Source organism: Planococcus citri, chromosome 3 (assembly GCF_950023065.1).
Source record: "Planococcus citri chromosome 3, ihPlaCitr1.1, whole genome shotgun sequence".
Classification (NCBI taxonomy): Eukaryota; Metazoa; Arthropoda; class Insecta; order Hemiptera; family Pseudococcidae; genus Planococcus; species Planococcus citri.
The window spans coordinates 6,855,608-6,882,453 of record NC_088679.1 but is presented as its reverse complement, the minus strand read 5'-3'; the positions used below and the strand labels follow the sequence as shown (position 1 = coordinate 6,882,453).

At 33.3% G+C, this 26,846-nt stretch overlaps 3 protein-coding genes across 8 annotated transcripts; 2 read left to right on the top strand and 1 right to left on the bottom strand.

Moving 5' to 3' along the window:
* Positions 1-117: 117 nt before the first annotated feature.
* On the top strand, positions 118-2,528 carry Aplip1 (JNK-interacting protein Aplip1). Its single transcript, XM_065358534.1, has 8 exons — positions 118-309; positions 722-832; positions 923-1,035; positions 1,146-1,322; positions 1,414-1,593; positions 1,684-1,958; positions 2,038-2,216; positions 2,305-2,528. Exons 1-8 carry the CDS (start codon positions 227-229, stop codon positions 2,375-2,377), a joined length of 1,191 nt encoding a protein of 396 aa, XP_065214606.1. The 5' UTR covers positions 118-226; the 3' UTR covers positions 2,378-2,528.
* Positions 2,529-2,672: 144 nt separating this feature from the next.
* bigmax (helix-loop-helix-leucine zipper transcription factor bigmax) lies at positions 2,673-8,254 on the bottom strand. 6 transcript variants are annotated; one of them, XM_065358538.1, is made up of 7 exons: positions 4,329-4,482; positions 4,183-4,256; positions 3,881-4,016; positions 3,425-3,636; positions 3,180-3,347; positions 2,982-3,095; positions 2,673-2,903 (listed from the first exon to the last, which is right to left on the bottom strand). In XM_065358538.1, the coding sequence occupies exons 3-7, from the start codon at positions 4,014-4,016 to the stop codon at positions 2,835-2,837; spliced, it is 699 nt and encodes a 232-aa protein (XP_065214610.1). In that variant the 5' UTR covers positions 4,183-4,256; positions 4,329-4,482; the 3' UTR covers positions 2,673-2,834. The 6 variants fall into 6 exon arrangements, with proteins under 6 accessions (XP_065214610.1, XP_065214613.1, XP_065214609.1 ...); XM_065358541.1 differs by having other exon boundaries at positions 3,932-4,016; XM_065358537.1 differs by lacking the exons at positions 4,183-4,256; positions 4,329-4,482 and adding an exon at positions 8,143-8,254.
* On the top strand, positions 4,720-26,016 carry trio. Its single transcript, XM_065358533.1, has 36 exons — positions 4,720-5,119; positions 5,677-5,871; positions 5,953-6,259; positions 6,340-6,539; positions 6,626-6,980; positions 7,057-7,248; positions 7,391-7,522; positions 8,179-8,274; positions 8,359-8,562; positions 8,652-8,774; positions 8,857-9,048; positions 9,216-9,388; positions 9,459-9,630; positions 9,711-9,872; positions 9,960-10,142; positions 10,789-10,908; positions 11,032-11,223; positions 11,526-11,766; positions 11,838-12,022; positions 12,120-12,472; positions 14,970-15,213; positions 15,308-15,532; positions 15,652-15,912; positions 15,984-16,085; positions 16,212-16,351; positions 16,442-16,541; positions 20,052-20,277; positions 20,714-20,768; positions 20,961-21,069; positions 21,168-21,299; positions 21,635-21,694; positions 24,177-24,487; positions 24,563-24,722; positions 24,808-25,035; positions 25,128-25,328; positions 25,415-26,016. The coding sequence occupies exons 2-36, from the start codon at positions 5,693-5,695 to the stop codon at positions 25,730-25,732; spliced, it is 6,633 nt and encodes a 2,210-aa protein (XP_065214605.1). The 5' UTR covers positions 4,720-5,119; positions 5,677-5,692; the 3' UTR covers positions 25,733-26,016.
* The last annotated feature ends 830 nt before the right edge of the window (positions 26,017-26,846 follow it).

Here is a 26,846-nt window from a genome sequence, read left to right as displayed (position 1 = left end):
AATAAGTATAGGTACCTACTCTGAAATATCATCGAAAGAAAACTCGTTTCAGAATAAATAGGGGAGCATGTTGGTTGATGGTTGACATTTCCACTATTGCTATGAGCATGAGCACTACGTCGTGAAAAAAAATCAATATTCGTTCTAACGAACAAAGACTCGCACGTAGAAGTTTAACATTTACATTTTTTTTTGATTTTTTTTTCTTAAGTATAAGTAGCAAGAAATGGCTGACGCCGAATTTGAAGAATTTAGACAATATTTCGAGGCTTTACCGCAACATATTAGTTCTTCGGCTCAAAATTATAGGTAAGTTCGGATTATATTTGTGTAATAATAATTGAGTTGCGTTTGTTTCAAGAGCGTAGGCAGGTATTACGTATGTATTCTTACATTGGTCAACTGTCAAGGGAAATTCATCACGAAAAAAATTATTGCAATTGAGAAATATTTTTTATTTGCATGGGCATATTTGAAAACGAATTATAGTTAAACTTGTGATTTGACAGCACTAGTTTTTTTTTTTTTTTTTTTACAAAATTGCAATAAATATTCAAATTGAACATGATGAGACGACAGTTGGGTGAAATATGAAATATGACGTTGCGTACGATGATTAATTTCAAATTAGGTCTTTAAGTATAATTTACATAATTAGAATAGAAAGCCTAGCTACCTATAGAGAATTATTTTAAAATGGAATACCTCTGTTTTGTTTTAGATTGGTTCATGACGTTGTATTCGATGAAGAAGCCTCGCTAAACTTATCCAACTACCAGTATTCGAACAAAGTTTTAACAGAAGATGATGACGAGTCGTTTGAAATTTCCAAGTAAGTACCTACCTACCTTGTGATTGAGAAATACAATAATTTTATTAGTCATGTTATGATATTATTATTTACCTACGCCTTTATTTACAGCGAAAATGAGAGCCTTACATTTTCTCCAAAAAGGCAAATTTTTTCAAATATTAAAATTACCAATAACGAAAGAAGAAGACGAAAGCTTACCGATTCGCCGAAAAAGCAAATAAGTAAGTTCCTATATCCTAACTATTCAGAACTGTACAGATCTGTAGAAAACTTTCGAGTAGGTACGTTTCTATTCGACTCAAATATTAATAACACGATGAATTCATCGTAGGTTACGAATCAAAAGATGAAAAGGAATACCAAAGTTTACAATTCGATAATCAAATATACTCAAAACACGACATCTCAGGGCATCAGTCTTCGTCATTACCTTATATACGAGACACTGTCTATTCTTCAGATTCTGAGCTTTGCGACTCCGGTAACTCGACAGCTCATTCGCCCGAGGGTAAACTTTCCCTTTTACTCTAGATTATTTTAAATGCCTATAGATACCTACCTATATATCTATTGCTTCATACCGATGAATTTTTCAACAGATGGAAATTTACCAGGAGTACCCATCGGTTCCATGAATAGTTCTTTCATTCAGTTTGAATTATTAGAAGCTACTCACAGAGCTTTGCACAAATTCATTGCCAGACATTCCGACGAACTCGAGCTTGACGTCGGAGATCCAATTTATGTTCAAAAAGAAGCTGATGATCTGTGGTGTGAAGGTAGGTCAGATTTTTGACTTCAATTTCACGCTAAGAATTACTTAAGCCTACCTACCAACATGAAAATTGTAATTGTTTGCTTCTTTCTAGGTATCAACTTACGGAATGGCAATCGAGGTATATTTCCATCAGCTTACGTTGTTGATGTAGATTACAACGATTTTGATCCCTCGATGCAACAAAGCAAACGAGAACGATTCCTTTTATCGTATTTGGGGTCGGTGGAAACCCTATGCCATAAAGGGAATTCAGTATTATGTCAAGCAGTAAGAAAAATCATATCTACTAAACAAATTGATTACCATTCGTGTATCCTAGAAGTATCTGATCACGGATTAAGAATGTACAATAAATTAAACCCAACTGTAAGTCGTAAATTTTCATCCAATTCCTATTCAAGTGTTGAGTCACTAGCTCATATTATTTAAATTATTTACTTTACAGAAAGACACAATACCACCGTTGGATTACTTTTACTCATTGAAGAATGTATCATTTTGCGGATTCTATCCCAATGATTCAAGATTCATGGGATTTATTACAAAGCATCCTCACTGTGATAGATTTGCCTGTCATGTGTTTCATTCCAACGATACAACTCGACCAATAACTGAATCGATTGGGTGGGTATAATTAAGTGGATTTAAATTCTTACGAATCGATCGAAAAAATAATGTCCAATATTGAAAATTTTGTTAATTTTTTTTTCAGGCGTGCTTTTAATCGATTTTACCAAAAATATGTTGAGACTGCTTACCCGGTAGAAGACATTTATATAGAATGAACAATAAAGCGAGTTTTACAAATGTGTACTTCGGCGAGTACAATTAAAACTTCCTATTAATGAATTATTTAGAAATTTTTCATTTTAAAATATGAACTTCGGTGTATTATACTACACTGTTTATATTACAATTATATTTTTTTGCTTATCACGTTTTCTTGTTTTCATTTATTTTTTAGAAAAATACAAAAACGAATAGGTGAGGTGAGATAGTGATAATTAGATCATTATAGGCATCGACTCATCAATATTAAAAAAAAAAAAAAAAAAAAAAAAAACGTTCTCAGAAAAATCGTCAGCTTGGAATAACATTTACTATGGTTAAACATACAAAATATACAATAAAAAAAAACATAGATACGCAACGTAAAAACTAACGAATAAAATAACAAATTTGAAATTATTTATAAAACAGACAGATAAAACAGCTTGATCCCTGTTCTGTTGGTAACTTGACCTATGGCACAACATTGGAATGACTGGTTCCGAAACGAGACAATACGTTTAGAATCATTTCTCGCATTGTCTAAAAATGGAAGCACACACGATCAATATAGAAAAGTAAACAATACTATATGGTAAAGGTTAAAAGTCAAATATCTACCTTGGGTTTACAATGCTCTTCGAGCCAGCTAAAAACACACGCAGAAAGTTCGGCGAAATTTGATACGTTTACGTTGCTGAACGTAATAAATAATTCGTCGATGATGCTATGAAACTGTAATCGTAATGAATTATGTCATCAATGAATGTATATCCATTATCTAAATATTTTACGTAATGTATCAGAAAAGTTACGAACCACTTGAAATTTAACGTCATCTGAAACTCTAGTTTCGATATGTCCAGAAGATACATGTTGAGCTTTAACCATCTGCTCGTAATTCGTTTGCATTATTCGCAAAGCAACCACTTCTTTACGAAGAGCGTTTCTTTCCTCTTCTAATTTTTTCTTCTGTTGCAATAAATACTGTTCGACGAAATGAAAATCATCAATAGCTATTTGAGTTAACATTTGAATGCGAATACTCGATTTTTAAAACCTACTTGTATGTAATCGATGGATTTCTGTAGAACGGTAGCTTTACTCAGTTTGTAACCAGAATTATCCGTTTGTTGACAAGATGGTACTAAATCTTGCAGCGTATTGTATCCTTTTTTGATGGCATCTCTACGTTTCTGCTCGGCTTGAGTATGGGCCTCGCGACGACGCTCTTTGTAGCTATACGGAGACTCTTTATCTTCGCTGTCGTCATCGTCTAAAAAGCAATAATGTAAAAAATCAATTGTGAGGTGTTATAAAATAACGTAACAAAACTGATTGGGTTTAATCGACAAGTAGATAAAATTTATAGTCGAGAGAGGGTAGATAAAATTAATCAATTAAAAACGAGTGCCGAAAGTTTCGATAGTGCAATGGTACAGGAATATGTAAGTTATTTAGCACTTGGATTCTGTGCACCGATATTGGAAAAGTTTCCGAATTAATGAGAAATATTTTACCTTTGACACAATAATCTGAAACGGAATGTGAACTACTTTGATTACTATTACCATTTTGGTTTGAAATCGATGCCATTATAGATCTCATTTTATTCATTCCACTCGACGAGTCTTCGTCAGGATTATCCGATTTCATCTGAAATGAGAAATCAGTCAATTTACAATGTTTATTTCTTGAAATAATATTGGAATATTAGGGCAATTTCTATCTAAAACAGAGAATTGAATTTGTATATAGGTAAACGAAAAATGGGATAATGCTGTTATCATAAAAACACTTGAGAATGTTCGTATCAATTTACGCAATGCAATAAAGTATTCCACGCTTAGATGAAGAAATATTTAACGATCTTATGAAGAAACTATTGAAACACATCTGAAAATAGGCATATGAGAAAGCTATTATTGGGTAAATTTGGTACATCGATTAAGTGATCAGATATCTTACCTTTGATTGAATCTCGAGGAAATTGTTCAATAAACGTTCCTAGGTATTGTTAGCTTGAAATTTTTGAAGAGACTAATAATTTATCGAATAATTAGAGCTTTGAAACTCAATTTTATCGTTTTGCTTATCACAAGCTTATCAATATTATCACGCACTTGAAATAAGCTCACCTTACACGTAGCAACATAAATCGAAGTTTATAATTTCAAATTCTCGTTATATTCGAATTAGATTAAATTTAATTAATTGATACACATTTGAAAAAACCAAAAATAAAGCTTTAAGCTCATTTAATCGAATAATTTCCGTAAAAATACAAAATTTCGAAAGTTTTCTAAGTAGTTCACCTTGGGTAAAAAGGGCCTAATGAATACAAAAAATGAAAAATCAAACGTAGAGGGGAGTTTCCAAAAGCGAACTACGAAAATGTTGGTGTTATGAAGTTGTGAACTTTCTGCAGCTAGTTTTTATTCTTATTTAGTGTTTAGAAGATGTTAATTTGTATAATTTCAACGTTATTGCGGACTAATTATCCTATAAATAATTCATACGATGTGAAATGCACTTTTACGACGATGTGTAGTAAGCTTGGCTTAGTTCTATTTCTACGTTCTAATAACAGATTAATCAATTAATCTGTTTGCCGATCGTTTTCACATTTATCTATCGAGTGTTTCGGTTCGACGGTGGTTTAATTACGCTGAAGAAATGCTTTTCAGAAGGAGCTGCCTTCGGATACATCGTATTCAAGTGTTACTCGAACCTTCACGAGGATTCCATTGATTTACATGGTACATATGTAACTGTAGTTTGATATTTAATCGATTATTTTGCAATATGCACTAAGCATCGAAAGGAGACGTATTTCTGTTCCAATTTCAAAATAAACATTACCTTAGTAGGATAATCAGTACCGAAATAAGAGCTATAGAATCGTACGCCTTCGTCGCTGATAAATCAATACTTATTATCAGCTAATTCGAGCAGATTTGATACCATGTTCCATCAAAGGGTACGAATTTGAGTGTTTTATACGAAGAATAGAAGAAAATTGGACACCTTGAATAAAATTTTAACGATCATAAAGCTAATGACGTGATGCTTTTTACGAGTTTTTAGGTCTTGTAATGATAATTGCGCATTAAAATTCGGTAGCTAATTTGTTACTTATATAGTGTCAGATTAATCACAATTCCAGTTATCGATCTATGTGACATTTGTTTTAGTCGTTATCAGCTCTTTCATTCATTATTTACTACGACCAAATTATGACTAACGAGTTCCTAGTATTTGTGTGGCGAATTACCCATTATTCATCCTCGTTTTTTTTCTGTTTGTTTATGTACAGATTGAATCTTGTAAAAATGGACGGAATCCGAGCTCTAGATATTATTTCTCTTCTACAAGATCGTCTGGCTATTTTAACCGGCGGACGAGACCGTAGAGGAGCTCTGCTTCTTAGCTTTCCTTCGACCCCTCGTCGTGAACGAACTAAACCAGATGATTATCGACGACTTCTTCAGTATCTTACTTCTATACCTTCGTAAGATATCCGAAATACCGTACTCTTTGTTTACTTTCGAGTCGATTTTTTTTTTCTAACAATGTGTTTGGGTTATTGCAGCGAGGAAGCTCGAGAATCTGGCTTCACTGTCATCATCGATATGCGTGGATCGACTTGGGGAACCGTTAAGCCAATTTTGAAAGTTCTTCACGAGCATTTCGCATCGTTGATCCAAATAGCGCACATCATCAAACCGGATAACTTCTGGCAAAAACAACGCACCTCTTTCGCTAGTCATAAATATAAATTCGAAGCTAACTTAATTAACGTCGATTCTCTTCCTAAAATTATCGATTCCTCGCAGCTGACTTCCGATTTCGACGGTTCGCTTAACTACGATCATATGAGATGGATTGATGTTCGATTAGTAAGTAAACAGAGTAAATGTACTGCAGTATTTGACCAGTGGAAAGAGATATCTACAGTGGGGGTATTTTTATTGTACAGAATTTAGAAGATTTCATGTGGCAAGCAGCCGATTTATTAGATAGACTGGATGATCTTCAAGAAGATCTTAGTAGAAATGAGTTCGGTGAAGATGCAGCTGCTGCTAAACATGCTTTAGATGTTCACATGGAGATGAAAAAGAAAATCATGAAGATACCTATAGACGATATAGATTCAACTGGCAAAAAACTTCTGCAAAGGTGGTATAATCAGTGGATTTAAAATTGAACGTGTTTCTTGCAATTGGTCCGAAAATTAATCCATAATATTTTACTCCCGATTACAGATTATCAATAGACAACGGCACCTATTACGATTCCGATAGCACAACCCAAGATAGCGAAAAAACAACCTCCAGCGTTTCCAGCACCGATTTCCAAGCCGCAGTTCCTCAAATACTTCAAAACCTCGATTCCATCCGAAGATCCCAAAAACAAGTTCTACAATCGTGGAATCACAAAAAAATGAAACTCGATCAGTGCTTCCAACTTCGTTTATTCGAACAAGATTGCGAAAAGATGTACGAATGGGTTTGTCGTAATCGAGACGTGTTCCTAATGAATTACATCGAAATTGGCGAAACTTATCAGGCAGCTAAAGATTTGCAAGAAGAACATAACCATTTTACGTTCAATTCTATGGTAAGATAGCCCAATTATGGATAATGTAAAAAATTAAGGAAACAATAATAATAACGAGTTTATGCGATGATTGCAGAATGTCTATGTGAATATCAATAGAATTCTAGCAGTGGCTCAAAGAATGATCGAAGCTGGGCATTACGCGTCTCAGCATATTCGATTGGTTGCCGATAAATTAGATAAAGCTTGGAAAATTTTCACCGCTGGACTCGATGAGAGGACCGCAGTATTGGCTTTATCTGTCTTATTTCATCATAAGGCCGAACAGGTACATTGAATGCCTCTTTTCGTATCTCACATCATATTATTCTTATTATTGTGAACTTGACTCAGGTTTTTTTTTCACAAATTATTATTTTCGAGGTATTATCGATGCGTCGGAAATTCACGTGTTATTATTTTTGTTTCAGTATGTTGAAAATGTGGGTGTATGGAAACAAGCTTGCGAAAATATGAATCTAACGAATGAAATACGGATAATGGAGACAGCAATTAGGCAGCATCAAAATTTATACGAAGCTATGTGCCAGGCGTATAGCGAGGTAGTTTACTTATAGGACTGTATTTGGGACATTCCGTGTCAACTCGACCCAAAAAATACGTTTTTCGAAATCATGTTTTTCGATTTCGTTCGTTGAAACCTCATTAACTTTTTACCTGATCATTTTTTCCAATGTTTCAATTGAGGGGGTGCAGAGGTAAGAGGAGGGGTCAATATTCATTCAAGTAGGAATTTTTCGGTTCAGAATTTTTCCATTTTCAAAGGGAACGAGGAAAAAAAGTTGAAAATTGAAATTTTGAAAAAAGGAGAGGATAAATGGAAAATTTGAAAGTAACAGGATTTTTTTTGCAATTTTTGACAAAAAGCAGGATTTTTGTGAGATTTTGGCTTGAAAACGTGACCTTTTGGGGGGGGGGGGTGGATTTTTCAAAAAAAAAAGATGATGTCAGGATTTGATTTGCAATTTCGGTCAAAAATTGGGACTTTTGTGCAATTTTATGAAGAAAGTACGATTTTTTTTTGAAAGTTTGGTCAAAAAACAGTATTTTTTGCAATTCTATCCAAAAACCAAGACTAATGGAAAAATTTTCATTTCTGAATTTGATTTCAACGCATTGACATGAAATGACCCATTCTACTCATATTTAATAATCTGTCTACCTTTCATTTTGTTAATGCCAATCGATTTTCTTCCAGGTTCACAGCACCAGCAAAAAACTTCTGTATCAATTGGATCATTTGGTACAAGTCTGCAACCAATCTTCTTTCGACCAACCTCTTCTGCAAAAACATGTACTTACTCATTATTTTTTTCAATTTCAAGTTCAAAAATGTTTTTAAAATCTTTACTAACAAAATATCGTTGCTTTTTGTCAGGATATGGATTCGGAAACACCTGGAAACAGTAAAGTGCCAATAAATAATCCTGCTTCGGACTATTCCGAGGGTGCTTGCCACGTTTTAAACGTAATTCATAAAATATTGAATCATCATCGATCTCTGGAACACAGATGGCATACGAAAAAGATCAAATTGCATCAAAAATTAGCTTTGAGATTGTTTCAAGAAGACGTTAAACAAGTTCGTCCATAAATTCGTTAAACTGTACATATATTAAATATTTGAATAAAAATGACGTAATAATATATATTTTACCCTGTTTTGTCCAGGTTTTGGATTGGTTAAATAATCACGGCGAAGTATTCTTGCGTAAAAACATAGGAGTAGGACGTACATTACAAAAAGCCAAAGTTTACCAAAAAAGTCACGAACATTTTGAAAACGTTGCTCAAGTACGGTTTTAAAACCATCTTCAACCCATCTGCTCCGGAGTATAATCGGGGGTTTTTAACTAATTTATCTGTCTATCTTCAGAACACCTACACAAACGCTGAGAAACTATTGGCAGCAGCCGAAGAACTAGCCCAAACTGGCGAATGCAACGTCGAAGATATTTGTTCGGTAGCTCATGAGCTAGAAAGTCGAGTCACATCGTTTGCCAATCGAGTCCAGCATCGAAGACACAGGCTCGATTTGGCTGTACAATTTTACACGCACGATAAAGAGGTAAGCACGCTCGTTGACGTCAATACGCGTTGTTTTTTTCTTCGTATTTACATAATTAATATTCCGAAGACATAACGAAATACGTGAACGAATTAATAACAAGTGTAATTGTTAAAATTAACCAACACCTGGTTTATTCTTATTCTATTATTATGTCTTTTACCTAGTTGGAGAGTTGGCTAGATGAATTACGAGCTGAGAAAGATTATTGCGAAGAGATCGCTAATTCTACAGAGGCAGCCCATAGACTACACGAGCAGTGCAGCAGTCAACGAGAATCTTCTTTGGATGCCTGTCTCAGGACGATCATGGAGGGTAAAACGCTTTTGCAGGAATTAAGGTAAGCGATTTATCATATTAATCATCGTATAGAAACGATCAGATTATATAAATTCGTGATTTATTCGTAGGAGTATCGGTTTAACCCCGGAAATAGACTCGACTGGGTCGATAGCTGCTATCGAGGCATCTCTGGAGAGATTAAATAAACAAAGGAGCGAACTAGAAGAATTATGGGCGATGCGTAAAATGAAATTAGATTTGTACCTGAAGTTACGTATGTTCGAAAGAGATGCTTTAGAAGTAAGTGTCGGATTTCTTGTTCAAAGAATAATATTTTTCCACGTGAGATGAAATTCCTAAAAAAAATCCTATTTTTGCAGATATCGTCGCAAATGGAAATGTGGTCGAGGAACTTGGACCAGGCAGACATCCCGTTGGAAACTGAACAAGCAGAGCAAGCTTTACAAGTTCATAATGATACAGTGACTCATTTATCTAATAACGTTTTCCAAGTTTTACAACAAGGCGAGCAGTTAGCACAGGTGAGTGGGGATTTTTATTATCTCTTGAAAGATAAGCTAAACGAGCATCACGATTTATTTACGTGTTGTTTTTTTTTTTTTTTTTAGATTTTACAGAATACTGATATGCCGGTGATGGCTGATAGTCAGTATACGGCGCAGACCAGAGTACAAATATTGTTAGAATTTCTCCACGAACGTAAAATCGATTTGGAACATTTGGCCGAAAGAAAACGCGCGAAATTAGAGCAATTTGTACAGCTGAGTCAGTTTAGAGAAGATGCGAATCAGGTGAGTTGACATTTTTTTTTTGTTCGTAATTTGCGACGTTTTGAACGAAATTAAGGAACAAAGTTCGAAGTGTTGCAATAGAAGGTGCATTCGAATTCGTTGATTTTATGGCGCATTTCGTCTAAACGTCGAGTTCGGTTTAAAATTCATGGAAATTCTGGAGATAATGAAATTGCGTTTTTTTTTTCGATGGTATTGATATCGATTGTCGATTGTTGATGAACTGATAGTGACACATCGGGAACGCTTATCTGATTTTTTTACTGAATAAAATGATGTTTCTGAGAAATATTCCAACTCGTATGGGAAATGGAAACGCGTGTGAATGAGTTAGTTCGGATTATTCGAAAGTATTACTTCATCAGAGTTGCGAAAATATTACAAAATATCTAATTTTCTACAATTTTATTCTTGAAATCTTCATTCGTGAGTGATAAATTTAAAGCAACAACTTGGAATAATTTATTCGAACGAACCGTTTTTCAAAGACTCCGTTCGTTTACAATCAAACGACCAATGATACAAAATAATCATTCAATAATTTGTAATTGATTCATCTGCGAATAACAAAATAATTACTCATAACTGCAAATAAATCAGTACCTATAAGGACTTCGCTAATGTTTTTTTTTTTTTCATTTTTCAGGTGGTCAGTTGGATTCGTAATGGCGAATCAATGCTTATGGCCAGTTTCATGATACCTAAAAGTTTACAAGACGCCGAACAATTGAAAAAGGAACATAAGCAGTTTCAAGTAGCTATTGAAGTACGTTTCGCCGTCGTCGCCTGCTACCTTCATTCGAGCTTTCGAGTCAATCATCCATTGTGATTTTACCTTGAACAGGCGAATATTATTTTTCATTGTGAGTATTTTTTTTATTTTTCGCAGAAAACGCATACCGAAGCTGTGCAAATAAAACATAGAGCCGAAGCTTTGATCGGTAATAATAATTTCGACCCGAGTTATATCAGAGAGATCGCTCAGGAAGTAACAAAAAGGTGGCAGCAATTGGTTACCTCGGCTGAAGAAAGACATAAACTTGTCACGGCTAGTTTGAATTTCTATAAGACTGCTGAACAGGTATGAAATAATTTTTTTTTTTTCATTATTTAATAATTTAAAATTTTTCTTAAATTGTTCGCGAGATTTAAAAAATTTTAATTCGAATATTTTATGGAATCAGAAAGTTAAACCAAAAATAGATTAAAACACGTGATTCAATTTTTCGAAGAACCGTATCAATTCAGCGTATCTCTTAAAAAAAAATCACTAAAATGATGACGAAAATTTCATCAAATTTAGAAAAAAAAGAGGGAGTGCCGAAGTGACGCCAGTGTATTACTACATTGTCGGATAATCGTAATGGTTTGTCGTCATTTTAGGTGTGTTCGGTATTGGACAGTTTGGAACGCGAATACAAACGAGACGAAGATTGGTGCAGCGACGGCACAATCGGAGATAAAATCACTCAACTTATTACCAAACATCAGGAACAAAAAGAAGCTTTTTTGAAAGCTTGTACATTGGCTCGTCGAACAGCTGAAACATACTTGAAATATACTAGTCGAAGTTTACAGTATTATAATTATCCTCAAGATGCTAATTCCGAAGCATCGATTAAAAGTGAGTTGGGAAATGAATTTTTTGTGATAAAAATTACGTGCTTGATTAATTATTGTTTTTTTTTCAATCAGGTATTTTAGATAAATTATTAAACCAAGAAAATAACGTATTGGCGAATTGGAGCGAAAGAAAGAAAAGCTTGGACCAGTGTCAACAATTCGTTATTTTCCAAAAATCCGCCCAACAAGCTTTAGAATGGATTAGAGAAATCGGAGAACATTATTTATCGACTCATACCACGGTTGGAGCTACTCCGGTTAGTGAGAATTTCATCTATGTTATATTTTTTGGAGTTTTGTTTTTAAACCAGTTGAAATGAAATGTTTTTTTTTTTTTTTTTTTTGTAATTTTAGGAAGAAACAAAACGCTTGCTCAACGAACACAACGAATTCAAAATCATCGCGCGTGAAAATGGAGAAAAAGTCAAGCTTTTGATGCAGCTAGCTGAAAGTATCGCTGAAAAAAGACACACCCATGCTGCAACCATTCAGCAATGGGTGACCGCCGTAGATAAAACTTATAAACATTTTTCCGCTGGAATGGAAAAATACAGAGTGAAATTGGAGCAGAATTTAGGCATCGATCAGAAATCTACGAAAGAGGCTCAAGATCACGCCGCAGCTGAAGCGGCTAAAAAATTCAAAGAACCTGCCAAGCATTTTAAGGAGTTGAACGAAGAGAAACGAAGATCTGCTAGGAGGAAAGAGTAAGTGATGGTAGAGTTTGGATTATCGAGATGTATTTTGAAACTTGGACGTAATTAGGATTGAGGGTCATTCCACGTCAACTGGAACAAAACAATGATTTCTGATTTTGATCCAAATAAACAGGGTATCGGAGGGGGGGGGGGAGTAACAGTGGTCGTAGGACTGTAGGTTTTAAAATTTGCCCCCAAATCTGAGAAAGGAGTGTCACTTTTATTCGGTCGGTTTCTTCATTTTGAAAATGGTGAAATAAAGAAGAACCACGTGATCTTAAATTATAATTTTTGAGTTTTTTTTTTTTTTACCTGAAACAGCAAGAAGACATGCTGCAATTTTGAGTGTTGTTTTTAGTAGAATTTCCGAAAATTCCATCTTCTGTAGCAAGATTTTATTTGATTTCTTCAGAATTTTTCATTTTTCAAAATGATGTTCACTTCTTCCAACTTTTCTCTTCCTCCGATTCAATTTTGTTTACTTTAGAAAAATTTCTCAGTCCTTATGGATTTATTGATTTCAATTTTCCAATTCTCGAACAAAATCTTTGAAAAGTCCTAATTTTTTCCTGAAAGTATTTGAGTCTCATTTTTTGCCAAAATTGTCAAAAAATACCATTTTTTGTTCTTTTTTTGCTAAAATTGTCAAAACATTCCAATTTTTGCAAAAATTGTCAAAAATTCAATTTTTTTTCAAAACTTGAAAAAATTTCAATTTTTTTCAAATTTTTGTCAATGAACAAAATTGGTTGAAAGTCCAGTTCTCAGACTAAATTGTTGAAAAATCCCAAGATTTTTCATAAAAAAAAGTCACATATTTCGTCAAAATTGTCAAAAATCCTATTTTATACAAAATCTTTAAAATGTCCTAATTTTTTCCTAAAAGTATAAAAAAAGCCTCATTTTTTGCCAAAACTGTCAAAAAATTCCATTTTTTTTTTCAAAAGTTAAAATTGTCATAATATTTCATTTTTTGAAAAAATTGTCAAAAATTCCATTTTTTTTCAAAATTTGAAAAAAATCTTAATTTTATTTAAATTTATTAAAAAATTCTAGGTTTTTGTCAAAGTTGTCTCAAAGTTTAATTCTTGAACAGAATTGATTGAAAGTCCAGTTCTCGAACAACATTTTTCGCCAAAACTGTCAAAAATCCCATTTTATACAAAATTTTTAAAAAAATCCTAATTTTTTCCTAAAAGTATAAAAAAAGTCCCATTTTTTGCCAAAATTGTCAAAAAATTCCATTTCTTCCAAAAGTTGTCAAAAAATTTTATTTTTTGCTAAAATTGCCAAAAAATGCTATTTTTTGCAAAAATTGTCAAAAATTCCATTTTTTTCAAAATGTTTTCCAAATTTGTCAAAAAATTTTGGTTTTTTGTCAAAGTTGCCTCAAAGATTAATTCTTGAACAAAATTGATTAAAGTCCAGTTCTCGATTAAAATTGTCAAGAAATCCCAAGTTTTTCCTAAAAAAGTCACATTTCTTGTTAAAATTGTCAAAAATCCCATTTTTTACAAAATTTTTGAAAAGTTTTCATTTTTTCCTTCGTCGAACAATTTTCATTTTCTGTGAAAATTGTCTCAAAGTCTAATTTTTGTCGAAAAATCCTCATTATTTGTAAAAGTATGAAAAAGTCACTTTTTCAGCTACGAGTAAAATTGTCAAAAAAACGCAATTTTTGTCAAATTTGTGAACAAACATTTATTGTGAAGTCCAACTTTTGAACTAAATTGACAAAAAATCCTATAGTATGGAAAAAGTCGCATTTTTGGCAGAATTATCAAGAAATGCATTCTTTTGCAAAGTGTTCGAAAAATTTGTTAAAATTGCCTCAGTGAGTCGAATTCTTGAACAAAACAGTCAAAAAGTCTCAATTTGGGCAAATTTGTCAAAAAATTCTTATTTTCAGTTGAAATTGTACGTTCTAAAATCCTATTTTTGAACAAAATTGTCAAAAAGTCCTTTTTTTTCAAAAGTCATGAAAGAGTCAAATTTTTTGTTAAAATTTTTTCAAAACTGTCAAATATCTTTCTTTTTCTGTCAAAACAGCCAAAAAGCATAAATCATTTTTTTCCAGTTTTCTTTAAAAATTGAAACATTATGACTTTGACCCCCAAAAAAATTCTGGCTCATTTCCTGTCCTCCAAATTAAAACATTTGAAGGGTCTTGAAAATTGGAAAAAAATTCATTTTCACCCCTCCCCTCTCTTCCCTTTCCTGTTGATTCCGTTTCATTTGCCTCAAAAAATTCATTTTTTTCATCGACACTCGTTGATTTCAATTTTTTGAGATGATTATTCATTATTATTATTATTTAATACTTATTCAAAAATTTTCCTTTAAATTACAACGCTTTCTTACTGGCCTTTTTACGATATTTTTCAAAAATTTTGCAACGATTTTCCATATTTTCTCTCCTCTCTCCCTTTGTTAAAATTGATATTTATTTTCAACTTATTTGTCCATTTTTCTTCCAATTTCATTAATTTAATTGTTCATTTTACAGATTCATCATGGCTGAGTTACTCCAAACAGAAAGAAGCTACGTGAAAGATTTAGAAATATGTATTCAGGTGTACTTGGATGAATTGCGAACCCATCCGTATATTCCTGCAGGCCTTTACCAGCAAGAAAGGGCGATATTTTCGAATATAGAAGATATTCGAGATTTTCACAGAGATATTTTCCTCAAAGAACTGGAAAAGTACGAGACCATGCCTGAAGATGTGGGCCATTGTTTTGTCACTTGGGTGAGTAGAATTTTCTATTTTTTTTGTGTGTGTGTGAATAAATTTTGTGGTTTCTCGAATTGAAAATTAATTCCTGGATTTTATTCGATTGCAGGCCCAAAAATTCGACATGTACGTAGAATACTGTAAAAACAAACCGGAATCTAATACATTGCTGGTGCAACACGGTGGCACATTTTTCGAAGAAATGCGCAAAAAACACCAGGCTGAGCATCCGATCGCCGCCTATTTAATCAAACCTGTCCAACGTATCACCAAGTACCAATTATTATTGAAAGATTTACAGTCGTGTTGCGAAGAAGGACGAGGAGAAATTAAGGTACGTTTACGAACGAAATCACCAATCGTAACGGAAACAATTACCTACTCGTATTACTATACCCGTTAATGGGCTAATTTTATTAACCTGCGAGGAGGGGGCTTCGTGGCTGATTACAGGAAGGCTTGGAAGTAATGTTGAATGTACCTAAAAAAGCGAACGACGCGTTGCATTTATCGATGCTAGAAGGCTGTGATATTAGTACAGATGAACTGGGTGACGTCATACTACAAGATACGCTTTACGTTATGGATTTCAAGCAGCTAATCAAGAAGAACAGAGAAAGGCATTGTTTCTTGTTCGAATTGTACCTGGTGTTTAGTAAAGAAATCAAAGATTCTACAGGCAAAGTGAAATACGTCTATAAGAATAAACTTATGGTGAGTTGAACGAAGAGATTGAAGGTATTGACGAATTCGGGTACATTGAAAGAGGTATAATTCAATTTCAGACATCGGAACTCGGAGTTACCGAACACATCGAAGGAGACGAATGTAAATTCGCTGTTTGGACCGGACGAGCGCCTATCTCCGATTTTCGTATCATACTAAAAGTAAGTCTCGTGACGAACGACGCCACGCCAAATCGGGCGAAGCTAATTACTCGCAAAACGTGTCGATTACCTGTTATGAAACAAAGTCAATGCTTATACTCGGCGTGCGTTATCTGTTTGGCACAGGCGAATAGCTTAGAAAGTAAACAATTATGGGTGAAGAAATTGCGAGAAGCTATTCAAGAAACCTATTTCAGCAGTGCGTTACCGTTGAGTATGCCGAAGAGCCCGGCTAAATTGAAAAGCAACAGCAGACGATCCAGCAGGTGAGTTCAGACCACGTGTCTATTTTTTTGGACTACATTTTTTAGAAAAATGGGTAATTAATTTGTGTTTTTTTTTTTGTATGATTACAGAGATATGGATGATTCGTCTTCGATCAACGAGAATCCGGATGCTTTGGATAAAGGATCGCTTACTTCGTTCAGTTCTGGAAATACTACTGATTCGGATAAGGTATGAAAATGAAGATTTTAATTTTTGAAATTTTAATAATTTTATCAATTTTTGTATCAATGAATTCGGTGGCGATTGAAATTCATTCTATCATGCGATTCATTATTTTTCGTTGTGATTCTGTTCATTCGTCTAGTCGAGTATTTTTAAAATCGCTATCAGGGAATTCTGAATACGTCATTTTACTCGCGTGGGCTAGTACTTTTAAAATCGTTATCATTTTGATAGGCAGGAGAAGAAGAGAGGAAGAGTGTAAATTTTTGAATGTGTCATATCACTTTTCGACATAATTACTTAGGTACTCGGAATATTATACTATATAGTTTAATTTTGAAATTTAAAATTTGAGTGAAAATGATCGAAAGTCAACGTATTCGTATCGATTGAGAGAAATTCAAAAACATATCTAAAATTCAGTGCCCTGAAATAATTTAGTTTGAGAGGGAAGGGTGGGGGGTTCGAGTTGACTATAATTTTTGTATTTTTTTAGTTTGAAAAAACTCGTATTACGCCTCATGTCCTCTTCTCGCACCATATTGACCCGAGAGGCTGAATTTTTTTCAACTTTTTTTCTTCTCTGGGTCATTCAGTCAGGTTTTGAGTTTAGTTTACGTTCTCCGATTTTGTTCATTTTTTTGCGGGTCTTTTTACCTATACTTATTGAAAAAAAAAATGAAAATCGCCATCACTGACCCCCCCCCCCCTCCCACTCTTCTTGGGGCAGGTGAGCGGGGTTTGTATTTTTTTTCCAATTGGAATTACTCGTCATAATGCTGAATTGAATTGCTTTGAATTGCTGCAACTTGGAGAAAATCTGATTGTAATGTTTTTAAGCAACCCAAGTATTCAGAAAAGTTTCAACAATATTTCCCAAAAATTTCGCTTGTTTCAAGTTGAGTTTTTTTTTTCAAAATCTGAATCTTCAAAAGTTTGCCAAATTTAAGATCTGTGATTCAAAAATCTGTAAAAAATATTCACGAAGCTGACCCATTTTTATAAATAATGTTGACAAATACGAACTCTTTGTAAATTTGGTGGTGGGGGGGGGGAAGGAGGGAGGTCGGAGCTCCAAAATTGTCGGTCAAAATATAAAAAATTATTAAATATCTTGTGACATGACATATCTTTTCATACGTTTTCGAGAGCGCCGAGTACGAATTTCAATCCATTTTTTCGATTCGACCTCTCCAAAGTCCCCTTTTCCTCCTCCCATTTCTCGAGAATTGAAAAAATCGTGTGATAAGCTACTTTATTAGGTTCAACGTTGTGATTACAAAACTCCTACTTTTTTTCTTTTTTTTTGAAATTTTCAAAGTCTAGCTTTCTGTCTAAAATGGCAAAAAATCTCGTTCATTGTCAAAATTGCCAAAAAGTTTCGTTTACTGTTGAGAAGTATGAAAAATTGTCGATTTTTCGCAACAAAATATCAAAAAGTTTCAGTTTTTATCCTTGACTTGAAAAGTTGAAAAAGGTCCACTTTTTCGAGAAATTTACAAAAAGTATCATTTTTTTGTCAATAAATTCTGAAAAATCCTGCTTTTTGCTGAAATTGCCAAAGTTTTCCTTTTTTCCAAAAATTGACGCAAATTCTCATTTTTTAGCTAAATTGCCAAAAAGAACCTTTAAAATTTATCCAAAAGTCTCGTTTTTTAAAAATAAAAACAAAAAATCCCGAAAAATCTCGCTTTTTTGACCGAAAATTGCAAAAAAACGGTGGGTATAATTTTTCCTCCAATATTTTCAAAAAGTCTTGTTTTTGTCAAAAAATGTCAAAAATTCTTGCTTTTTAAAAAATCAATTTCCACATAAATTTTCGCTGTAAGTATGAAAATTGGTGGAAGTTCTTGATTTTTTTACCAAAAAATTCACTCATTTTTTCCAAAAGCTGTCCAAAAGTCGAGTTTTTTTGAAGAAATATCACTTTTTGCCAGTAATTACGAAAAAGACTTGCTTTTGCCAAAAAAAAAATGTCGAAAATTCTCACTTTTTCAAAAACTGACCTAAATTGGCTGAAAATTAAGCATCGTTTTTTTTTTTTTTTTGAAAAATTGTTTAAAAAAGTGTTTTTTTTTCAAAAGTTTTTCAAAAGACTTGATTTTGACAAAAGTGTTAAAAAGTATCATTTTTCAAAAAGTCCTGTTTTTTGCTGAAATTTTCAATGTCTTGTATTTTTTTAAAAAAATTTTCGTTTTTCAGCAAAGTTGCTGAGAAATCTCACTGCTGTGCCTGAAACTGCCAAATTGCGAATAATTGCCAAGACGCCCTGCTTTTTGCTAAAATTGTGAAAGACTTTGTTTTTTGCCAAAAATTATCAAAAATTCTCACTTTTCAGCAAAATGCCTAAAAATTGTCATTTTTTTCCATAAAGTATCATTTTTTTCTACAAATTGTCCAAAAGTCTCGGCTTTTTCTCCAAAAATTGCGAAAAAGGTATCTTTTTTTGTCGTTAAAAATGGTAAAAAATTTCCCTTTTTTCCAAAAATTGCTCAAAAGTTTCGCTTTTTTGCCAGAAATTTCCAATAAGTCCTTTTTTCCGCTAAAATTTTCTGTCTTGCTTTTTGCCAAAAAAATTACATTTTTGTCAGAAATTTTAAAAATCTCACATTGTTGCCAAAAATTGTCAAAAAAATCTCGTTTTCTTTCAAAAAAGTAATTAGTCAAACTTCTGGTAGTTCTGGTCGTTTTGGTTATTTTTTTCTACATTAAAATTCTTTGTTCACTTTTTTGGTTATGTAAGTATTTTCTCGAAAATTTTTGGTTACTAAAGCTACTGTTTTTTTTGGGTGGGGGTGAGGGGGAGAATTGAGTTCGATTTTCAAAATTTTCAATAAGTTTTGGAGTCGGTGAGGACGTTGGAGGGGCTGAATCAGAAAAATGAGTTGAAATTTGAGTTCAGCGTTCTCGAAAACATATCAAACGATATGTCACATAACACTCTACATTTTTTTTTACATTTTGACCAAAATTTTGGGGACACTGTACCCCCCTTCCCTCCCCTCTCCTCCCCTCCCCATGTATCATAAAAATGTGTGATTTCTGGATTCGTTTCAAATTTTTGAATTATATAGCTGCAAAATTTTTGCATGCTTTAGAAAATGTAGCTTTCAAAAAAGTCCAACTTTGAACTTTTGACATTTTTGGCGGATATTTCTGAAATTACTCTCAATACTTTTAAAATGTCGCAAACAGATGTTCCACAAGTTGCAGCAATCTCGAACAAGTCAACTCCAAAGTTGAGCATTATGACGAGAAATTGCAACTGCTGACCCTCCCCCCTTCCCCCCTCTCACATGCTCTAATGTGTGTTGGGGACCAATAGTGAGGAATTTTTCTTCTTTTCTAATATTATAAAGAACCTACAAAGCATTTTGAGCAAAATCAGAGGACCTAAATCTGAAACGTGACTGATTGCATGTGGAATGACCTTCCAGTCAGTTCGTCTTACCCCCTTAATTGATCATCGTAGTATTGAAACGGTTACCTAATTTTGATTACTTTTTGTTCACGCAGGTTTCAGAAAGAACTAGCGCTTCTTTGGACTACATTTTACCAAATTCGGACGACGTCGTCGCTTCTTCAAGTCATAAAAAAGATATCCTCGAAGGTTTCTCGAAGAAATCAGATCTCGCATCGTCTGCAGCATCCTACAACCACCATCCAGACGACCATCGTTCGTTCGATCCTTCGAAAATGAACTCGACATCGTTGAACATGAACGCTACCGGGGAAAATACAGGTCAGTGGCGATGGCGTCATGACGTTGCGAATTCTATCCCTTATCAGCGATCTGTTCTACGTAGGAAGGAATTTATCTGCGTTGACTAACGAATTGGAGGAAATGGGGAAAAGATGAAAATGAGCTATTTGTGGAAAAAATTCGAAACGATCGAGGCGACATTAGACGAGTATAATGTGTCGTTGTATAGACTGTGTCGAGTATTTGTGTGGTTATTGTTTATTGACTTATTGCGATAATGATAAGAGAATGATGTATTAGTTTTCTTTCTCTTCTATGTATGTAGTGTACTGTATAGTGTTGTGATACGTTGTATTTGTGAGTTGCGTACGCGTGTGTTGGTCGTGTTCCGTCTTTATGTACCCTCTTGAACGATCCGTCTTATATGCAGAGCTCGATAAAATAATTCGAAATTTTTTTATTATGCTTTGTTTAGATGAAACCAATACTGAAAGTAGTTCGTTACCGGTGAAAAAACGCGTTTTTAATGGGTAAGTACGAACTACGAAGATTATCGCGATTTTCTATAATTAATTACGTAGATCTACAGTTTGATATTCAAGAGCGAATATTTCAACGCCATTTTTGAACTTTGAATTTATATACATAAATCGAACCACGTGTTTTTTTTTCGCGAAAAACATTCGTTCAAAATTAATTATTACATCGTTGTTAATTTACAGAAAATGGATCCCACCACCGCTTCGAAAACTGAACCAAGTGAAAAACGACAAAAACACGTCGGAAAATCATAGTCCTCAATCGAGTAAAAAATTAGATAAAAAATCAAAGGTAAGTACGACGAAAAATTTACTCGTATTATTTCATTTCGAAAATTGTAAATTTTTCACAACAAGTGGAATAATATTTTATCATCTTCGATATCGCAGATTTCGATGGAAGAGCCAGAAGATCGAGCCGTCGCCAACGAAGACGACGGTGAAGATGAAGTAGAGTTACCACCACCCATGAAACCGATATCTGAATCTGTTTTGGTGACCAACGAAGATCAACAAATTCAGGTAAGAATAGAATATCGAGTTGGGTGATCGGCTCGGCTCGTGGTTTAGATTTTTCCAAAGTAAAGAAATAATTGTTGTAAAATTTAACGCAATGAGGAAGAGTTTTATTACTTTATGGCTCGAGTATTGGTGTGATTTTCGTGTACGAAAGGTTATCGATCGAAATCTCGGTCATAGATAAGTTTTTCTTCGTTTTCTTTTCGTGGTATCCGAATCATTTTTTCTACGAACGTATCTATCTTCAAATCAGTAAAAAAAAAATTGTACGGATTATTTTATTATTATGTAGAATGATATTAACGAAGATTTTTTTTTTTTTTGAAATTCTGTTTCAGACGCCGAATAATTCGTCGAAAGATATCGAAGAAATGGAAAAATTCGTCATGAAATGCTTGGTAAATTATCCAAAGACTCGTATTTTAATTTATGATAAGTTCTTGGGCCTTGATCAAGGGGCATTCGATTTTGCACCAAATTATTCGTGAAGTTATGAAAGCTCGTCAATTTAACAGCTGCTTTCGTTGTCTCCAAACTCGCCGAAGGTCGAGGGAAGGGAAGTGGTGGGAAGGGGGGGGGGTTTACATTGGCGATTTTTATCAAAGCTATCCCACTTTGAGAACTCCTGAAGGGTAAAATAGTTGACAGAAATCTGTTCGCACCATCAGAATAGAAATTCAAAGGAGATTCAGAAATTTTTTCAAAAAAATCTCAAAAGTTGAAAGTTGAGCTTTTTTAAAATAAAAATTTTAATTTTTAGTACAAAAAAATATTCAGGGCCTTATCTAAAAATCTAGAAAGTTACAACAAAATTACAATAATTTTTGAATTGGCAATTGCCAGGCATTGTTTTCGTTTTGAGATCCTGGACGTCTAACCCCCCCCCCCCTCCCCCCACACAAAATTTCGGGCAAAATTGAAAAAAAATAAGAGTCTTGTGATATATCGTTTGTTATGTTTTCGATGACGCTGATTTCAAATATCAACTTATTTTTGAGGTACAACCCTTCTAACTCCTTCTATGACATCCTGAATTACTCAGGAAGTCCAAAAAATACGAAAAGTCGAGTAATATATCGTTTGTTATGTTTTCGATGATGCGAAGTTCGAAAATGAACTCATTTTTTGGATAAAATACCTCCAAATGTGCAGGGGTGCTTAATTAGACCCTTTGAATTTTAGATGACGTTTAAAAAATTAAAAAAAATCGTGTATAATATGGATTTGGATGAGTTTTTAATGGTGTTGAGCTCATATTTATGATCAATTTTTTGGTCTATAATGAAAAATAATTTCTTTCTTGGTTTTTTATGTGAAAAGTAGGCCTCAAAATTCTGGAAAAATTAAAATATCACCGAAAAAATTGTCTACAAAATTTTAGTTGTATGGTTAGATTTTTTTTTTTATTTTTTGAAAATGGATATCTTGATTTTATGACTCAAAAATGTCACATTGACGCAATTTTTTTCACCAAAACATGGAAACTCATAAAGTAGTTTCCTCCCTCTCCTCTTGAAAAATTCAGCTGTCCAATAAATAATTGAGAACATTGTTTCTGCACTTTAAATTTTCCAAAATCGTGCAAAAATCCTATAAATTGATGAAAAAAAAACAGATTTTTGTCAATTATTATCCTAGAAAACCCAATTTTCAGTCAAATTGGAATTTAAATAAAATTTACTTATAAGGTTGATTTTGACTACAGTGGAGGAAAAAAATATTTTTGGGAACTCAAATTTTTCAAAAAAAAACGTAAAATATTGAAAAATGCTCTAAATAGAACGATCTTAAATTTACAGATGTCCAATGGCAAATTTCGTAATTTTGAGACATTTTTTTGAAAAAATTTGAGCTTCAAAAATACACCTCTCCTTACTCATGTCGAAACTGGCTCTCAAAACGTGTTGATTTCGAAAAGATCGCGTTGAAAGATGAATCTCGAAATTGCAGCTGCCCAATTACAAATTTCGAGATTTCAGAGCACTTTTTTTGAAAAAATTTGGGCCCAAAAAAATACACTATTTTCCATTTGTGGAGAAAATGGCCATCAAAACGCTTCGCTGGTTAGAATTTGATTTTTTTTTAAATGTCTCGAGTTGTAATTTCCCAATTGAAAATTTCGAGATTATGAGGATTTTTTTTTCTAGGAAAAAATTAGTGAAATAATGAGGTTTAAAAATTCATCTTTTCTCATTCATGTCGAAAATGGTCTTCAAAACGTGTTGATTTTTGAAGCATGGTCTGGAAAAAAGAATCTCAGAGTTGAATAGCTTATCAATCAGAATTTTCAAAATTTTGAACAATTTTTTAGTAAAAATTGAGCCAAAAGAGTACATTTTTTCCATTCGTGTCTAAATTGGACCTCAAAGTGCGTTCATTATTGGATCATGATCGGGAAAGATGATTTCCAGAGTTGTAGTTGCCTATTCGTACATTTTGTAATTTTTGAGTTTTTTTTTTTTTTTTTTTGAAAAAATGAGCTTTTAAAAATATTTTTATTTTCAACTGAGCCGAAATTGGACCTTTAAATGTGATTATGTGATTTTAATTCGAATTGACCAAAAATGCGTTTTTTCCAACTAATTACTGATGTTTTGGTTTTTTTTTCATAAATTTTATGCAATTTTTGGACTATTTTGAAACATTTTTCGTCTCTATAAGACTCCAAGCCGTTTATTTGTGCTGCTGAAATTTTTCAAGAGCTTTCCTAAAAAAAAAAAAAAAAATAGCTCCCCTTCCTTTGGAAAAAAAATTATCAAAATTGTTGCCTGAAGTTTCCAAATATGAGCCTACGTAAGGTTAACTTGGAATACCTCATCAACATCCTTCATCATCGCGAATTTTCAAGAACTTTCTAACCAATCACAATATTCATTACAGGAAAAGAAAGAATCCGCCGCCGTAGTCCCACCTCCAGTACCTGTCGAAGTACCCGAACCGGAAGCATGCACCTCGATGGAAAAATTCCAACCTAAAAGTCGCGATAACGCATTACACGGTCGAGAATGTGCCCTCAAAGAGCTGATCAAAACGGAAAAAGATTACGTGCGAGATCTATCCTATATAATCGATGGCTACATACGTATTATTAACGATCCCAATTCACCCATTAAACGACCAGATTCATTTCCAGAAACCAAACAAAGACTACTGTTTGGAAACATCGAATCCATCTATAAATTCCATAAAGAGTAAGTAAGCTTCGATTTATTGGCTCGATTTCCTCGATGAAAAATATTCACAAAATGTATCTTTTTGTTCGGTAGCGTTTTCGTCCACGCTTTAGAAAACAGCGCGCAGAATTTGACTAGAATCGGCGACACGTTTGTCGAAAACGAACCTAAGTTACTAAAATACGTGGTGTTCTGCCAAAATAAACCTATTTGCGATTTCATCATGAACGATTATATAGATAATTATTTCGAGGTACGGTATTCTCTCTTCGTTTAAGTGTTAACGTCCTTGGTTCATTTTTCATTTTTCACGATTTTTAATGTCCGAATGCTCGCAGGAAATTCGCAAATATTTGAATTATAAATTATTGCTAAGAGATCTGCTGATTAAACCAGTACAACGAGTCACCAAGTACCAACTTATTTTAAAAGATTTACTCAAGTATTCGAAGAAAATAGGCAATACCGATGAAACTGCTTCGATACAGAGAGCCATCGATATTATGCAGACTATTACCAGAATTGCCAACGATACGATGGATCTCGAACGTATCGAAGGATTTAATGTGAGTTCGATCGTACGATACGATAGATTATTATAATCACGTTTGATAAAAACACGAGTAGGTAATTGATACGAATTATTTTCATTTTACAGCCTCGAGTTCACGCTTTAGGTAAATTATTGAAACACGGTTCGATTAAATGTATAGATATGACATTTAAACCGGGAAAATCGCTGGATAAACTGAAAAATTTCCATTTATATATTTTCGAACAATTAGTATTATTTTGTAAAGAATATCAAAAAAGGTATTTCAATAGTAGACCAGTTTTCGTATACCGAGGTCACATCGATGTAAGTTTCTAAGCATTAAATTTACCCCACGTTATCACCAGTCGATCACTGCTAATCGCTAATAATCTCCCTACGTGTTTTTACAGATGAATAATTTAAGCTTCGAAGTACAACCACTGTCGGATAAACACTCGTCCGATAAAAACCTAGCATTTATTGTTCGTTCGACCCATCCTAAGAAACAACCTCAAGCGAAATTTTATTGCGTAGCGCTGAACGAAGAAGAAGGCCGAGAATGGAAGGCGCAATTTGAAAAAATACTCGATGGCCAGAAAATGTTCATGAGGGCTTTGACTAGCCCGATCGAGTACCAAAATAACCTTAAGAAATCTTCATCCGTTGAAGAAAAACATAAAAAAATGAACAACGATGAAAAATCCTCAGATAAAAGTAAACATAAGTGATGATTTATTACAACGAAACTTACATACTTTATTTATACTTACTCTTGTTGAACGCTTTTGTTTTAATTATCGTGAAACGAATACTTATATATTTTATGTGTTATATATTTTATTAATTTATTTATTATTATTTTTTTTTTTTTAAAAGTTTTCTCCTCAAACCATGTTTATTGTATTGTTATATTTGATCGTGTAGTTTATGTAATTTATACCTATTTATTATCGTAGTATTGAAATTGTTATTTAATGCCCGCTTCTTCAGTATATGATAATTTTTTACAGTTTTTTATTTATTCGTTTATATTTTTTTTTTTATTCGATTCTGGCGATGAGTATTTTTTAAAAGATTTTCAAGGTTTCACCCTCTCCCCCCCCAGCAACCTGAAAATTCTCAATTTTCGCTGCAGCGGAATTTTTTTAAAAGATCCACTTTTTAAGAGAAACCTCTTCTGAATCTCTCAGAAATGTTGATTTACCACTTTACCAGTCAAAAGGCCCTCAACGTTGGAAAAAATCCCCCCCCCCCCCCAATGCATCAAAGAAGAAATTTGCGAGGGAGTGGGAGGAGGTTGAAATGAAGAATTTGTTTCACATTGGTCATTTTTTTCGAATTTGTTTTCAGTTCTCAGTTCTATTCTTGGTTTTGGGTTTCAAGTTTAGATTTTTATTTCAGTATCGGTTTTTGATTTTCAGTTGTTTATTTTATCTTGAGTTTCCACTTTCCAGTCGTATATTTTTCATTTTTTTGAGTGATCGTTTTTTAAAACTTTCGCTGTCATTTTTCAGTTTTATTTTCTGTTTTCAATGATTTTTATTCTGAATTTCTTATTCGAATTTCAGAATTTTCAATTTCATTTTCAGTTCTAGTTTCATTTTTTGATTTCATTTTTAGTGATTTTCCGTATTTTCAATTTCATTTTCAATTTTCGATTACATTTTTGATTTTTAATTTTTATTCTGAACTTCTTATCCAAATTTCAGAATTTTCAATTTCATTTTCAGTTTTTTTTCAATTTTGTTTTCAGTTGATTTTATTTAAAATTTTAGAATTTGTCTCTTGAATTTTCAGTTTTAGTTCAATTTTTTGATTTCATTTTCAGTGATTTTCCATATT

What these genes read in the sequence shown, in the direction of transcription:
- Aplip1 (XM_065358534.1), top strand. Translation starts at nt 227, where the DNA reads ATGGCTGACGCCGAATTTGAAGAATTTAGACAATATTTCGAGGCTTTA. An exon ending in GAGTCGTTTGAAATTTCCAA is followed by an intron (nt 833 to 922) that starts GTAAGTACCTAC and finishes CTTTATTTACAG; the next exon opens with CGAAAATGAGAGCCTTACAT. An exon ending in GACAGCTCATTCGCCCGAGG is followed by an intron (nt 1,323 to 1,413) that starts GTAAACTTTCCC and finishes ATTTTTCAACAG; the next exon opens with ATGGAAATTTACCAGGAGTA.
- trio (XM_065358533.1), top strand. Translation starts at nt 5,693, where the DNA reads ATGGACGGAATCCGAGCTCTAGATATTATTTCTCTTCTACAAGATCGT. An exon ending in ATTTTACGTTCAATTCTATG is followed by an intron (nt 6,981 to 7,056) that starts GTAAGATAGCCC and finishes CGATGATTGCAG; the next exon opens with AATGTCTATGTGAATATCAA. An exon ending in AACCTCTTCTGCAAAAACAT is followed by an intron (nt 8,275 to 8,358) that starts GTACTTACTCAT and finishes GCTTTTTGTCAG; the next exon opens with GATATGGATTCGGAAACACC.
- bigmax (XM_065358537.1), bottom strand. Translation starts at nt 4,016, where the DNA reads ATGAAATCGGATAATCCTGACGAAGACTCGTCGAGTGGAATGAATAAA. An exon ending in TTCAGATTATTGTGTCAAAG is followed by an intron (nt 3,637 to 3,880) that starts GTAAAATATTTC and finishes ATTGCTTTTTAG; the next exon opens with ACGATGACGACAGCGAAGAT. An exon ending in AAGAGCATTGTAAACCCAAG is followed by an intron (nt 2,904 to 2,981) that starts GTAGATATTTGA and finishes TTCCATTTTTAG; the next exon opens with ACAATGCGAGAAATGATTCT.